The sequence below is a fragment of the Canis lupus genome, chromosome 11, assembly GCF_003254725.2.
Source record: "Canis lupus dingo isolate Sandy chromosome 11, ASM325472v2, whole genome shotgun sequence".
Classification (NCBI taxonomy): Eukaryota; Metazoa; Chordata; class Mammalia; order Carnivora; family Canidae; genus Canis; species Canis lupus.
The window spans coordinates 28,625,214-28,640,639 of NC_064253.1; the positions used below are offsets into that span (position 1 = coordinate 28,625,214).

General features: G+C 36.1%; 1 protein-coding gene across 39 annotated transcripts in view; it reads right to left on the minus strand.

The window, feature by feature from the left end:
* The window catches only part of PTPRD (protein tyrosine phosphatase receptor type D), a 2,185,700-nt gene that overhangs the window by 107,997 nt on the left and 2,062,277 nt on the right, over nt 1–15,426 (minus strand). For 23 of the 39 annotated variants that reach the window (XM_049116100.1, XM_049116099.1, XM_049116091.1 and 20 more), the window contains 2 exons: nt 4,011–4,052; nt 3,410–3,507 (listed from right to left, as the gene is read on the minus strand). In XM_049116100.1, the coding sequence (XP_048972057.1) occupies nt 3,410–3,507; nt 4,011–4,052 (140 nt within the window). The remainder of the gene's footprint in view (nt 1–3,409; nt 3,508–4,010; nt 4,053–15,426) is intronic. The other 16 variants (XM_049116106.1, XM_049116119.1, XM_025431945.3 and 13 more) reach the window with 1 other exon arrangement.

Here is a 15,426-nt window from a genome sequence, read left to right on the forward strand (position 1 = left end):
ATAAGAAAAGTTTGTAATTATGTAAGGGGATAGATGTTAACTAAACTAATTGTGGTAATCATTATGTAATATATGCACATGTATCAAATTATTATATTGTATACCACAAGCTAATAACAATGTTAACTGTCAATAATATTTCAAGGAAACTGGGGAAAAATAAGTAAAACAGACATTACTGGTTATCATGGCTAACCTACTGAATCAGTATTTCTGTTGTTGGGACCAGGAGTTCAAGTTTTAATTAGGCTTCCAAAGATTCACAGGCATTAGCTAAGACTTCATTTGGTAAGACATATACATAATATTCTTAATTAGCCCATAGATTCACTAGCTAATGCAAAGGCTGTAACAAATACCAACTTTTAGAAGAACTTTAATCCTTGCATTTTGGATGTCATCCTCAACTTCTAGCTACTTAAATTCTAGCAAAATTTTACAGTCCCATATCAGAATGAAAACCAGAAATACTTATAATATTTTCAAGGTGCAGTTGCTCTTGCTACTAATTTCTCGGGTTCCTTCTTCCAGCTGTCATTAAGTCCAGTGTTTAAGCCAAATTTTCTTTACAATAAAAGAAGTTCTCACATGACGTAATAATGCTGGGCAATCTAAATCTACTTCTTCCTATTCTGACCTCAGAATCAGTGCAAACAGCCTCCACTTCTTTAACCTTTGCTTTAGTCTTAAAGTAACAAATTTAGTTTCATGCCTCTTGAGAAGTCTGAGTAATCATTAATTCACAGTGATTATGCCAAAATAATTAGATGTTTGAAGGTAATGTGCTTTGCCTTTCTTCCATTTTCTTCACTAAAAAGTAGTAAAAAAAAAACCTATTTAAATTTATGTGGAAGGTAACAAGTAAAATAAAATTGTTTTTCAAAGTGTTGCTCTGTGGCCTAAAATATTACATAGAGGTCTTTATCCTATTATCACAGATGAATAAAACACTTAAATATCTCCTTCATGGCTGTTAAGGCACAGTAGAGTCAATTCATGCCCAGGGAGCTTTAATCACAGACCATCGTCATGATAAATGGTGAAAAGTCAGTGTGAGCTATCATGTCAATGGCTACTGGGGGAGTTTTTAATGGGAACATTGGCAGCATGCAGTTCATAACTACTTTTAAGGAGTACTTCTGATCTAAAGGCTAAATGAGTATCATTACAGTATCTTTACATATAATATTTCCAGAGAAATTCCTTTTTAAAGAAGGCTGGTTATTGTTGTTCATGTATATAATGGATTTCTTGAGTGATGCAAATATCATCAATGGCTTAAAGCTATACTGACAGAGAGTGAATTACTGACTTATAGGTTGAGATATCAATTTTTGATTTTTTGTGACTCATTATATCATTCATAATCTCAAATCAAGTATTAAAATGGGGCCATGAAGAAAATACCACATAGCAAAAGAATAAGAAGAATCATGATTAACAATAAAGAGCAGGTTGGAAAGGTAAAAGATTTCTAGGAGTTTTTAATGTTGCCCCAGGTAGCATTTATCATCTGCATTGTTTTCTTTGTTAAAATTCAATTTTCAGCCTCAAGCCCCAAACTAGAACCTGCAGAAACTGTTTTTAAAAATACTGCATAATTTAAAAATAGCCATTATAACCAAGAAGAAGAACAAAGAATGAACAAGAAGCAGACCATTTGAGAAAATAACACAATTCACAATCCAATGTGAGTTTCCTAAAATTACAACTGTTCCTCTAAATGAAGAAAAGCATGGCATAGCCAATCAGAAAAATAAAATCTCCTTTAAAATTCTATGGAATATTTGATTGACAAAGATGCTGTATATTCAAATTGAATCAAAAGGCTCTCTGGCTCTCAAGGGTAGAGGTCATGGGGCTATCAATACATTTTACTTAGCCAGCATAGTAATTTAAAATAATGAAAAATTGACGATTTGAAGACGTCAGAAAGTCCATGCACATATTCAGACTGCCACAGGCCCCATTGCTCGAGATTCTCTTTTGTGGAGCATCTTCACATAATTTGATCTCCATCTAGCCACCTGAGATTGAGATCCTCTTAAGGTTCTCACTGAAAAGGTAGAATATTAGAACTGGGGGCACCTGGGTAGCTCAGTGGGTTAAGCATCCAACGCTTGGTTTCGGCTGAAGCCATGATCTCATGGGTCCTGAGATGGAGCCTCGTGATGGGCTCCTGCTCAGCAGGGTGTCTTCCTGAAGATTTTCTCCTGCTGCACCTCCCCCCACTTGTGCACATGCCCTGGTGCACTCGTGGTCTCTTTCTCTCTCTCTCTCAAATAAATAAATAATCTTAAAAAAGAATCCTTTAAGAATGTTAGAACTGGTAGAAACTGAGAGATCATCTAGTCCAACAGCCTCATTTAAAGTTGATACAACAGGTTATCATGAGCGCTGGGTATTGTGTATAAGTGATGAGTCACTAAGTTCTATACCTGAAACCAATTATTACACTGTATGTTAACTAACTGGAATTTAAATAAAAACTCGAGGAAAAAAAAATTGATACAACAGAAACAAGAGGGGTAACAGGGATGTGTTTTAAGATTCTCTGTTAAGTAAATCAATAGCAACTCTTTGCAGCAGTATTTGGGCTTCTCAGGCACCCAATAACCTTTTGTTGTTTGGCACAACAACAAGACTCTAGTTGTACCTTTTAATCTTATGCTAAGTCAAACTTGGTCTAAAAGAATAATGATGATTTAGTTGTCAATTCATGACTTGGTTTCAGTATGAATTCCTATTGCTGGGGAATACCAGAAATATCCCATTTTAAAACTTCCTGCTTGATAAATACTACAATATTCAAATACACACAAATATACAAATATATTCATTCACTTTCATCAAGAATTCACACAGAACTTAAGATACTATTCAGTTTATCATTGCTTCAAAAATAGGCAACTTTCTAGGAACATATTACTATCTTAATATTAACTCTAGCATTATTGTAAGACTAAAGGGTAAAATCATGCACATATACATGTCTGTGTACATAATCAAAGGGTTTTCGGGTCAAGGAAACGAAGGATGCAGAGAAATCAATTTGTTCTCTGTCCTCTCTCTTTCAGGGGGGTTTCTGCCCATGAATTAGTGTATTTAGCACCCATCTAGTATACGAAAGCTCATCAATTCAATATATCCTATGAACATAAAACCAGAAAAGAAAAAAATCAACCTCATTAAGTAACACTGAATATAATATATTCAACACATCCTAAAACTGCAACTACTATACTGATTGTATAGAAACTTTTTAGTTGCCTATTTGCTATCAATTTTTATATCCAATTTGGAGTCATATTTAAAAGAAAAAACACCAATGAAGTTTGTTTTTAAGAATATGGTCTTAAAAGGAGGATAACTCTTCAAATTACTTTCAAGTACAAATGCACTGAAATACCTCATATTCCTGGGAAAACTTCAAGTTGTCATTTGCTTTCAACCTTTCAATGTGATCTGCAAGCTCCAAGATAGGAATTGGAGGATGGCTAGCCATACCTATTAAAAGGAAAGAAGAAACACACTTGAAAACAAATGAAAACGATGGTGACTATTCCGAAATATAGAGAATACTATAGTTAGAAATGGCCTGAAAATATGTGAGTAGTAAAGATGTTTAATGTGAGGAAGCAGGCAGATAGTTTGGTTACTCAAAGCAGGACATGCTCTGGAAGGATGAATTTTGTAGCCAAATGAAAAGTCACCAAGCATAATCCCCAAACTAACACTCCTAGTGTGAAAGAAAGCGTTATTGTGCTACAAATCAATGCAGTTAGCTAGCGGAGAAAACTGAGTCAGGCTTGATGTCAACTTCTGCTTTGAGTAATGACTGTTATGTCATTTCAAACTCCTTCTCCTGCACTGTGTGAAATGGAAATTGTGTGGAATTAAATGGTGTAAAGTGAACTAAGAAAACAGACACTGAGGAAGGCCTAAAAGGGAAAGAGTAGTAGCTTGATAGGAAACATAAAGTGACTTATGCATAATCAAGGAAAACTAACTTGAAGAATGAAGGTTACCAGGGTAACCGGAATCATCTGAACCTGCAAAGGAAATGATGATGTAAATAAAATAAAATAGAACGGATTTGTTAAAAAAAAATGAAATGGATAGTCTGATATACTTCTTTTTTTAAAGGACTGATAAAAATGCTGCACATTTTTACAGGATTCACTAGACATTGTGTGACTTGATTAAGATCGCTTTAATATTTCACAAACCTGGAGGCGACTGACATTCACATGCAAACATGGACACAAAGAATGACATGCACCACAGTTCATAAATGATCATCACTGATGACAAAATTAGACACCTTATTGAGTTTCAAAAATGTTTCCACTAGTAGCAGATTGTAGAGGTTGGGGTTGTAGCTTTCACCTGGATATTTAGAAATGGCCATGCTAACAGCTTTGTAGTATTTGCCCCAGATCCCCGTTATTCAACCCCTAGCGAACCTACAATCTACTTCAGGTGTAAACATCTTTGTCCACAAATGGGAAATGAAAGCAGGAGAGTGAGCAGATGGTGAAGGGATAAGGAGGGAAAGAAGATGGAAAAAGAAAGAAAGCAGTGACAGGGACAGCACGTCTTAGTTCAGTCGGCCAGCTGAAGTGATATTAATTTAACAGATTCTGTTAAAAATAATCCACCACTAATTTTGATAATTCCTGTATCTTTCCAATGTCTTCTCATTTTTCATGTGATTTACATTTTATTTCTTTGTGATTAATTTTTTAAGAGTATCATGAGAGAGCATCGATGACTCAAGTCTTATGTATACAAATTCCAGCTGGCTAGAAAAACTTGAACTAGCATGCCCCCCAGGGAAGCTTCTGAAGCTGAAAAAGAATGGGGGAGGAGCTCAAACTGGAAGTCTTATTTACATTCTGCTGTCCTGGGACTCTCTGGAAGGTATTAGGCTCTGCAATGGTGACCATCAAGTCAACTCGACATGTGCTTACTTTGTGGACATTTTAGAAATTGTGCAATTTATTGAAAGCCACACAGTAAGTTCCATGATCTCAAATGCCAACTTAACAATGGTTCTGGTAAGTTAAGTAAAAAACTATTTTGCTTCTTCCAGACAATTATTTAGCACAGTGCTATGATAAGTGGTGTCTTAGTGTTTATAGCTTCCAGGCAACTAAAATCTTGATGGAAGATCTCATAAAAATGAGTTGGCTTAGAAGTAGTGCCTCTTTGTTGCAGATATAATTATGTATTTGGACCAAAAATGTTGAAGCCCATTTCTGAAACTTTTCATACAGATCGTAGGATCGAACTAATTTACATTCTGTAGAGGGAGTAGGTGGGTGACAGTGGTCTAACAATTAAAGGGATCTTATCCAGATGAGGCATCCCCAATGGCAAGAATGAAGATGCAAAGGCACAAGAGACTCAAGGCTTATCTGGTAATGGAAATGGAATGATGTGGACATCCATTACAGTGCTTTAACAGAGAAAATAAAGAGACAAAGATGTTTAGACCTTTTCGAGCGAATCGTGGGAGAGAGTTATTATCATATATGGACTGAGTGGTGGTTTGGCTAGAGAGGGAGGACACAGAGCCAATCAGGGAGGCGTAGGGGACTGAATTACTGCTCAAAGCTGCAAAAAGTAAAGCCAGTTGGAGATGGGAAAAATATTAGTATAACAGCAGTACAAGACCATAATAATCAACCAAAGATGTGATCAACATATTTACTTTGGAAGCTAATTATACAGAGATCCAAGTAAACCTGTACTGACTTATTACCTTCTAAATCAGGATGTATATATCACATGCAAAGATAACATAGCATTCAAGAATCCTTATTTTAGACAAATCAATATGTATCATGTTGCATCACAATTCTAGCACAAGTAAAAATGGCAGAATGGATGTTTCCAGAGGAGGAGAACTTGTGGGATTCTGATGGTACAGGAGAAGGAATTCTAGACTAGAATATGGATAGGAGTTCTCCTTCTGGTTTTGCCATCTACTAATAAGGACAAATCACTTGTTATCAAGAATCTCAATTTTTCATCTGTAAAATAAAACTGCTGAGCTAGGTAACTTCTGGAGTCACCTTCTTCTTTATAACTCTCATTTCTACTTCTGGTAGATAGGACTTCTAAACATAGGGAACAGAGAAGGCTCTCTTGGACACAGTTCTCATGTAAGGGTTCTAAACATTATTGTACCTTTTCTTCGAGCTGGAGGAAGAATTTACTGTCTATAAACTAGAAAGTCTATGCAGTTGAATGATCAACTTTTTGAATTATTTAAGTTCGGTACTATTTTCTTTGGCTAGCGCAAAAGTACGATGTCACAAATTTGAAACAAACATCATCATAAAAGTTATGCTACTTAATAAATCTGGGATGAAACTCCTCTAACATGAAACTCTAGCTCATACCAGGAAATAATCACCAAAGAGCTACTAAAAAATACTGTTAAATAGTTCTCCCCAAACTTCTCCATTGTCCAACCTGGAAACAATTTTATGTGATATCATCAAGCATGTTAGATTCTGAATGGAAAAGTAGACACTAAGGAAACTATGAAATTGACATCACTGTCAATTTTGGCTGGGCAATCTGGCTATTGCTCACAGTATACAAATATTTTTATTAGACAAGTGTTTTTACATTAGCATCATTTGAGGTGCCTTAACACTCTTTTTTTTTTTTTTTCCTGGCTGCACACCAGACCAGTTAATTAGAGTCCTGGGGGTATGAACCGGGCATTTATATTTTTAAAGTTTCTTTGCAATGGCTGTCAGTCCAGCAGAAATTATGATGAGGGGCCTGTAACTCATTTATTTGTTTCCATTCAAGATTATATCAGGATTTATGAGAACGCACTCAGCTTTCTTTTAGTAATACCTTGAATCTGCTTTGATTCTCCATTTAGTGAGCTTTAGCACTTTAGCTATTATCAGTATCAAAGAACTTGAATTGCAGCTCACAGCTGATGAGGACTTGCCAGGGTCATGACCTTATCAGTTGAAAGCTACAAATGGACACCATAAGTGCATTTTAAAGACACACGTTGAATCTGAACAGTGCTTTTGTTTTGAAGCTATGATATCTACAATATATACTGTCAACATGAAAAATGGATGGGTATAGTCACTGAACTCTGCCTCAGTTAAGTTGGAGGAAAAACCATGATGGCTACTTTTAGTAGGTACATATTTATGATAGTAATGTCACGAGAGCTTCCTTTTAAGAATTAAAAGGCATTTAAACTGAGAGGTGCCTTAGAGATTACTTAGTCCAGCCTTTCCGTTTTATACAGGACGATTCTGAAGCCCAGAAAAGTTAAATGACTTTGTACATTAGTCCATCTAGTAAATAAAATATATTTTTAAAAGATTTTATTTATTCATGAGAGACACAAAGAGAGAGGCAGAGACAGAGGCAGAGGGAGAAGCAGACTCCATGCAGGGAGCCTGATGTGGGACTCGATCCTGGGACTCCAGAATTACGCCCTGGGCCGAAGGCAGTTGCTAAACAGCTGAGCCACCTAGGCCTCCCTAGTAAATAAAATCTTAAGTGGTTTTGGCATCTTTCTACTGTTTTAATTCTGGAATGGCGATTATGGTCTTCTCAACCAGGGTGCAAAGTCTTCAGGGGCTGAGAGAGGCAGGTGGGTAAGGTAAATGATTACAGACACCAGGCAGGGCATGGTGAAGGCTTTCACAAACAGACATGCTCATACTCATTCCCTTGCAGCAGGCAGGCTTCTATGGCTGGCTTTCATTTCCCTATTTTCAAGGAAGCTCAAGAAAAAAAATCTCTATTATATTAAAAATAAAAGTAAGCATGAGATGAATGGCAACTGATATTCATTCTCAATGTCAGGGTCATGTTTGGGGCTGCAGTAGATTATGGAGACCTTCTATACGGGCCATGCTATTCAGCTTTAGGAGATATCTTCCAGGTGGAACTGCAGAATCAGACTTAAGTATTTCTCACGATTTTAGTAGAAACTGCAAACCCAGAGTATGATGTGACATTTCCTCAGTTTTCACTGCTGCCTCAAAATTTTGTTGAAATACAGTGGGAGTCAAAGAAAAGAACTTTGCAGGCCACATATGGCTAACAAAATTGCGGCATCTTTTTTAAAAGAGCAAAATGTTCCTTCTGTTGGTAAATTAAAATCCAAGCAGGTGGAGAGTGACAGCATGCTTGTATCCACAAGTAAACAGACTAGACATCAAGTGTTGTCTGGGGGGGAGCAGTGACAATGTATACATCTCTCATAGATACCCTCTGCAAGTTCATTTGTTTCCTCTCCCTTTCCATATTAATTTTATCAATCAGGAAAAAAAGGCCCAGAGGGGAAAAGGACTGGATCAAGGTCATCACTATTAGTAAAACTAAGGCTACATGGGGGATTTGATCCCAGAACTTGTCACTTCTTATTTGGGCCACTTTTCATTATGCCATACTGCCTCTTACACCATTGAATGCTCGAGAAGAGTGGTGCCATGTACATAAGTATGGGCCTGTGAAAATGTCTGGGGTATTATGCTCTGACACACAGATGTGATGAGCTATTATGCTCATAGTAAACCATCATAAACCATCCTCATAAACCATCCTCAGTTAGAGAAAACTAAGTGTTAATAGTAGCTTCATTTGAAGGCAAGCCTGTTCAGTGGTGGGGACGGGGGAAGAGGCGCTCCTATACATACCAGTTGCCTCATGTCAACATTTTGTGAGTTTACATGAACACGTAACTAAAGATACACTAAAGGTATACATTCAAAATGTTAAAAACTGTAGTAGTATTTGGCAGATTTTTTAAAAATCTGCAATTTACAGTGTTTTTGCCTTCTGAATATTGTTCTTTTTTTACTAAGTAATCTAATTGACATTATCTTCAAATATCTACAGAGAAATGTCTATCAAATACTTGCTTTATTTTGGCAATGTTAACATCTTGCATTTAATGCCAATAACCACTTTATAATTATTTTGCTAAGTAGAGCTGCTGAGGTCACTAATAGTGGTAGAACATTTACGAGATGATTTTTTTCTGTTAGGATATATGTGTGATGATTCAACAATACTCTCTTCATGGTTCTCCTTTCCAAACAAAGGCGAGATAAAGTCTAGAGAACAATTTGTGGTCATGGAGCAGGGAGAAAATAATTTGTTCATCAAATCAATGATGTTGCTCTGATAAAAATATATTTAACTAAGTTAACAGTCACAGAGAGAAACTTAGCTTATAAACTATTGGTCAGATTTTAATATAATTTATGCACTATTTAGAATACCCTGAGTGAAATATTTAAATTTGTTTCACAAATGAATAATGAATTAAAGGCAAAAGAGAACATTGATTTATAAGATCTAATTGGTACTTGGCAGAACAATAATGACAATTTGACTTAATCCATGACCAGGATCATCATTAAGGGAAGATGTTCCAATCTTTCACATTTTCAGGTAAGCACTGGAGAGCATAAATAAGACTCATTTTTACGGAGGATTTCTCAGAATACAGAATTTGAACAAACCATGTTTCTTTATATCAGAGATTTACTATTTCTATTCAATGAGCCAAGATTTTTTAAATATAAAGAACACAGATGGTGTTCCTAAGCAAGATCATATATGTAAGTTTCTTACAGTATAAAAGGTGAAGATAAGTATATATAAAAAATGGATTTTGTTAGCATTGATCCAATTAATAGCACTAATGGATCAGAAGAGATGCCTCAAAAGCTTTTAAAGCCCATTCAGCTGCTGTGCAGACATTTCTGCTGCTGATACTGCTATTTCTGATTAGACAAGTTTTTGCCAGTTTGTTACTGTTTCCCACAGCCCATCAATCACCTAGCATCCATGTATGCTTTAGGGCAAAACATATTAAGGTCATCCTCAGAATGAAAATGAGGCTTTTATGTTGTAACATCTGATCATCAATTTTTAAATTTCTTTTCTTAAAAGGTGCAAGTACAAATCCTAGAATTTTTTGTTGTTTTTGTTTGAAGGTGTGTGTGTGTGTGTGTGTGTGTGTGTGTGTGTGTTTGGTGGGGGTGGGCAGAGAGAGGGATGTGAGATGGAGGGGCAAATACTAGAAGAAAGAATTTCACAGGAAAAAAATAACATTTCTGGTGGTAATTGACGAGGCAACCAAAAGGCCGCAGAGAGGAAGAATTTTGTAGGCACAGAGAAAGGTGGTGACTGGATTACTATATGATGCTATTAGCTACATGTTTCCTTACACCTTTGTACTAGAAAGCAAGTTTATTTCTCTGAGATGCTGAAATTCTAAGTTTGCTTTGTTGGGATAAGATAGATATATGAACACACATCAGTAGCTTCTTTGGTTTTCTTATATATCATCTTTTGATGATACTATATTTATTTTAGTCATTCTATCCAATGCTAGAGGCCAAGGCTCAGAGAGGCTGCCACACTGTAAGTAAAAGCTTTTTACAGTATTTCAAAAAAAAAAATCTGTAATTGGTAATCTCTATCAAAATGGCAAATGTGCCTACCCTAGGACCTTGTACTTGCATTTCCAGGTGTCTAACATCTGAAGGTAGCAACAAAGATGTGAAAAAATGTGAGCTCAGTACTGTTCACTGCAGTATTATTTGCAAGAGTAAAATATGGAAAATAGCCTCCATTAATAACGAATGAGTCAATACATTTTGTGTTGTCCATAGAAAAGAATAACATCAATACCACTGGCTGCTAAGAAGGAGATAAAGCCTAAACGCTAACTTGGGAAAAGGTCTATGTTTATGTAGTTAAATGTTAAAACAGGAAATTTTATGTATATGCACCTGTTTGTCTGTCTATATCCCTACTACATGTTTTTATCAATTGAAGAACTGTAATATACATATGAAAAAAAAATCTGAAAAGGATAGGCATGGGGCTGTATATGGTAACTATTCCTGAAGGGTAAATTTGGAGTAGTTACAGGAAATCTTTTACTTGTATTTTAAATATGCCTCTTCTTTTCTTTTTTTTTTAAAGATTTTTAATTTTTTTATTTATTCATGAGAGAGAGAGGCAGAGACATAGGGAGAGACACAAGCAGGCTCCATGCAGGGAGCCCGACCTGGGACTCGATCCTGGGACTCCAGGACTATGCCCTGGGCTGAAGGCAGGTGCTTAACCACTGAGCCACCCAGGGATCCCCTGCCTTTTCTTTTCTAAAAGTGCTTTTTTCACCTTTTCCAATCTATGAATATTTTCAAACATATAAAATATTTACTAAAATGAACACCTGTGTAGCCACAACCCATGTACAACAATTGTTAACATGCTTATTTTCTATTTTACACAATTCCCCCCAATAAACATGTCTTGCTTTTGTAATTAAGAAAAATAATTATTTGAGGTATGGGTTATAAGAAGACTTGGAAATTTTTTAGACAAAAAAAGAACTTTCCTCCAAACCTAGGGTAATGGATACATTTCACTTATGTTTAACATGTAACTCACCTATCAACTCATCTTAATGCATACCCAGCTACTCCTGCCTACAAAGATACATGAAGATTAATAGAGGTTTCTTTTATTTTTTTAATTTTTAAAAAAGATTTTATTTGGGCAGCCCCGGTAGCTCAGAGGTTTAGCGCTGCCTTCGGCCAAGGCCTGATCCTGGAGACCCAAGATCGAGTCCCATGTCGGGTTCCCTATGAGGAGCCTGCTTCTCCCTCTGTCTATGTCTCTGCCTCTCTCTCTCTCCCTCTATGTCTCTCATGAATGAATAAATAAAATCTTAAAAAAAAGATTTTATTTATTCATTTGAGAAAGAGTGTGGGTGAGAGAGAGCACAAGCCAGGGGAGGGGTGGAGGGAGAAGGAGGAGCAGACTCCCTACTGAGCAGGGAGCTAAATGAGGAACCAGATCCCTGGATCCTGGGATCAAGACCTGAACTGAATGCAGATGCTTAACTGACTGAGCCACCCAGGTGCCCCAATAGAGGTTTATTTTAAAATCATCTTTTAATAAGTGATTATTTTTCTCTTCCTCTGCAGAACTTAAAGACTTGCAAAACTTGATTAGCAGTTAATAAATCTAGCATATTCTTTTACAATATCTCTTCTCTCCTTTTCTCGTTTTATTTCATTTTCTATTTGAGGTGATAAGTCTACCTTACTAACTAAATGATACCTTCTTATATACTTAGTACACTAATTCTGTAGGTCATGGGTGATACAAACAATGGCATTTGAATTGCATGTTTCACAATACCAATAACTGATGACTAATTATTGCCAACTATATTTTTTTAATAGGCTTAGTAGTTTAGGTTCTAAATACAACTTAGTTGAATACTGCCGACTCCGACAGTATCCTGGCTAAAAACACATTCATGGAAATACACATAAGCAGAGGCACCACCTGTTCTTGGGAAGATGCTCGTCTTCCTCATCCTGTTCAGCTGCTTGAATGCAGTGTTTCACAAATACAGTGACAAGGTTGTCATCCAAAATTTATAAAATGTGCTAAAGCAGTGTTTTTTTCACATCCCACACCTTGCAAAGATGGTCTTACTGAAGACAACTGGTTTCTCTGCATTTACTTTGTGTCTTACTGGAGAGACAGTGGACAGAAATCTGATTTCCCTTTCCTGACCCAGCGATAAGTATATCTGTGGTACCAGAGTGAAGGGTATATTTCTTCGAAGTATTTAAACTTTCAAGATACTGTATATGTATGAAACTTGGAATGCATTTTCAATACATTTGGGGTATGGGGTAGGACTGAGGGAAAAATGTCTGCCTCCTTATATTCTAGGTTCTTCAACAAGAATAAATACTTAAAAAGTAAAAGTAAATAGATTTTCATTCATGAGTTTTTTTAAAGAAAAGTAGATTTAATAGAATTAGTGAACTAAATGCTGTGCTTCCTTTACCTTCTGAAATACCTACTGAATTTCAAATGGAAATGTTTGTTTGGCATTTTTATCTCCCCCAACAGATCCATCAGAAGTGGAAGTGAATTTGATTTCATGAACAAGTTCAGGTGCTAGGGGCTGATATATGAATCAGAGATTTTTTATTTCATTGAAAGTCATTTGTTTGGAGTGAAGATGTGGATGGTTAATTCCCTCCTTATGCATACCATTAATAAGAATGTCATATTTTATATTTGTGGATAAACGATTATACTTCCAAAGGTATGAGGTATACAAAAGCACATTGTAGACACTGAAAGGTTTAAAATCCAAAAATTTAGGAACATCATATCATTTACTGCGCAACACCTACTAAAGGGTCATTTTATGGCATTATCCAGGAAAGCCCTTGATTATTTGTGAACAAGAGGAGAGGAAAAAGCACAAAAAGTTATTTGGTTAGAAACCCTACCTTCTGCTCTCATCCTATTGGCAAGTAATTAAGGCAATTTGTAGCCATTGCTGAGAATCTATACTGGCTGAAGCAAATGGTCACATTTTTATGAATTTCACATTAACACCTGAGTCTATTTTCTTTGTAAACTGATGAAATTTTCAGGACAGCCGGTCACATCACTGAGCTTGGGAGGCAAATAGACTGTTTCAACAAATCAAACTCAAGCAGATTGCTTACCTGAGCTAAAAGGCACAACACAGTGCTTCCCCAGTGAGCAGATGTGCTAGGATCTTAGGACAATTTTTCCTATTCTAGTCTTTCTTTATTAAATCTCCTTTCTTCCTCTTTATTCATTTGGCCCACTTTCTTCCATTACTCATTTGATGTAATGAGTCTAACCTTACTTAGACGATACTATCTATAAACTTAGGCCTCCATTTTAATTTTGTAAAGCTATTGATGAGATAAGCAATGTCCCTTCAATGGCAACATTCATTATCCTTTCCATGGACTTCTAGGAAATGTAAAGGGCTCTCTCCATAAATAGATCTAATATTCCCACATACACTGGGAAATTAGATTCTTTATATATATATATATTTTTTGATTTGACCATATTTGCAAAATTGCCTATAAAAGTGAGAAGTACTTATAGACAGAGATCTCTTGGCTGAAGTCACTTCTATTCCCTTGTTTGTAGTTGCCAGCACTCTGCTAACAATCCTTTCTACACAGCTCCCATTCATACTTCCTATTTATGCCTGGAAACATTCTTTGTTGGTGCTGGAGTAGATGAGGGATAGTATTCCTACTGGTTCTTTTCTTCTGGGACTGTCTCCGACCTTCCACTCACCATATACTATGCTTCTGTCACTGCTAGAAGACTAAGGTTGTTTCCAGTATAGATCACACTTCACATAAAAGCAGGAGGAGATGAGGGCAGGGCCGAGCAGCAAGGTACTGAGTAACAATCATTTACTCTACTTCCACAACATGCTACTCTTATAAAGAAATCCTGTAGCACATTATCTCTGGCTTTTAGGTCCTCTCTGCACTGGTTTGGCCAAGTTAAAAAGTACATGAATTCCCGGGTCCATTATTAAGAAATTGCCTGTAGCTTAAAAAAGTCAGCACAGTAGTATTTCAGAAAGTGAACCGAAAAGGTTTACTACAGTAATTCAATTCATCTCTAGTTGCCTTAATGGAGTACTAGATAGAGACTCAACAGGGAGCATCTGAGAGACTACAATGATCCCAGAGGACTGCGTAAGTTTGTTCAGTCATCATCACATGTGAGTAGTCTATACTTATCAGCCCTTTAAAAAATACATACAAGAGATTTTTGGCTACATGAACATTTTCTTCTACCTTTATGCTGTTGGAGGTATATCTTTGCTTTTTAAAAGCAAAGATATATATTTTTGTATAGCTACTTTGAAAATTCCAGGTGCTTCTTTCAACTGAATTGTTACTAGTTACTGTGATACACCTACACATAAAAGAGAAAATATGCCAAATACAATAAGTTGTATTTTCAATTCAAAGTGATTCACTGCAAATGTGTACTTTAATAAACTTGTGGTGTGTCCTACTGTGAGTGAGGACATCCATCTGACACATTTGCCAACAATCTGGAGAACAATAACACAACCAAATTTTAATTACTTCTTAGATCAGTTCTTTACTTTCTTAATTATTATTAGGTATTATAACAGTGTCACTTGGTTTTATGTTTTGAGATCTCCTTGCCACTTATTATTTTCCATTCATTTTGTATAAATGAATTTATTTGAAAGAAAGCAAAATAGAGCTGGCCTCGAATTAATAATACTGTACAAAATGCCCCTCAGTGGGAACGACAGGTTTGCTCTGTTGAAGCACTTAATGTTCTTTAGGAAACAAGTGTATTTTTACTATCCTCAATCACTTTATGTGTCTCCCCATAAGAAACCTAAATTTGTGGTGACATGCAGTATAGGTTATATTTGAAAAGAAACTCACTTTGTCTCACTTTCTTTCCCTCTTATCCTCTCCCTTTCTTCAGTGTAACACAGACACAAATTAATAGGAAAATATAAAATAAATCTATTCTTTC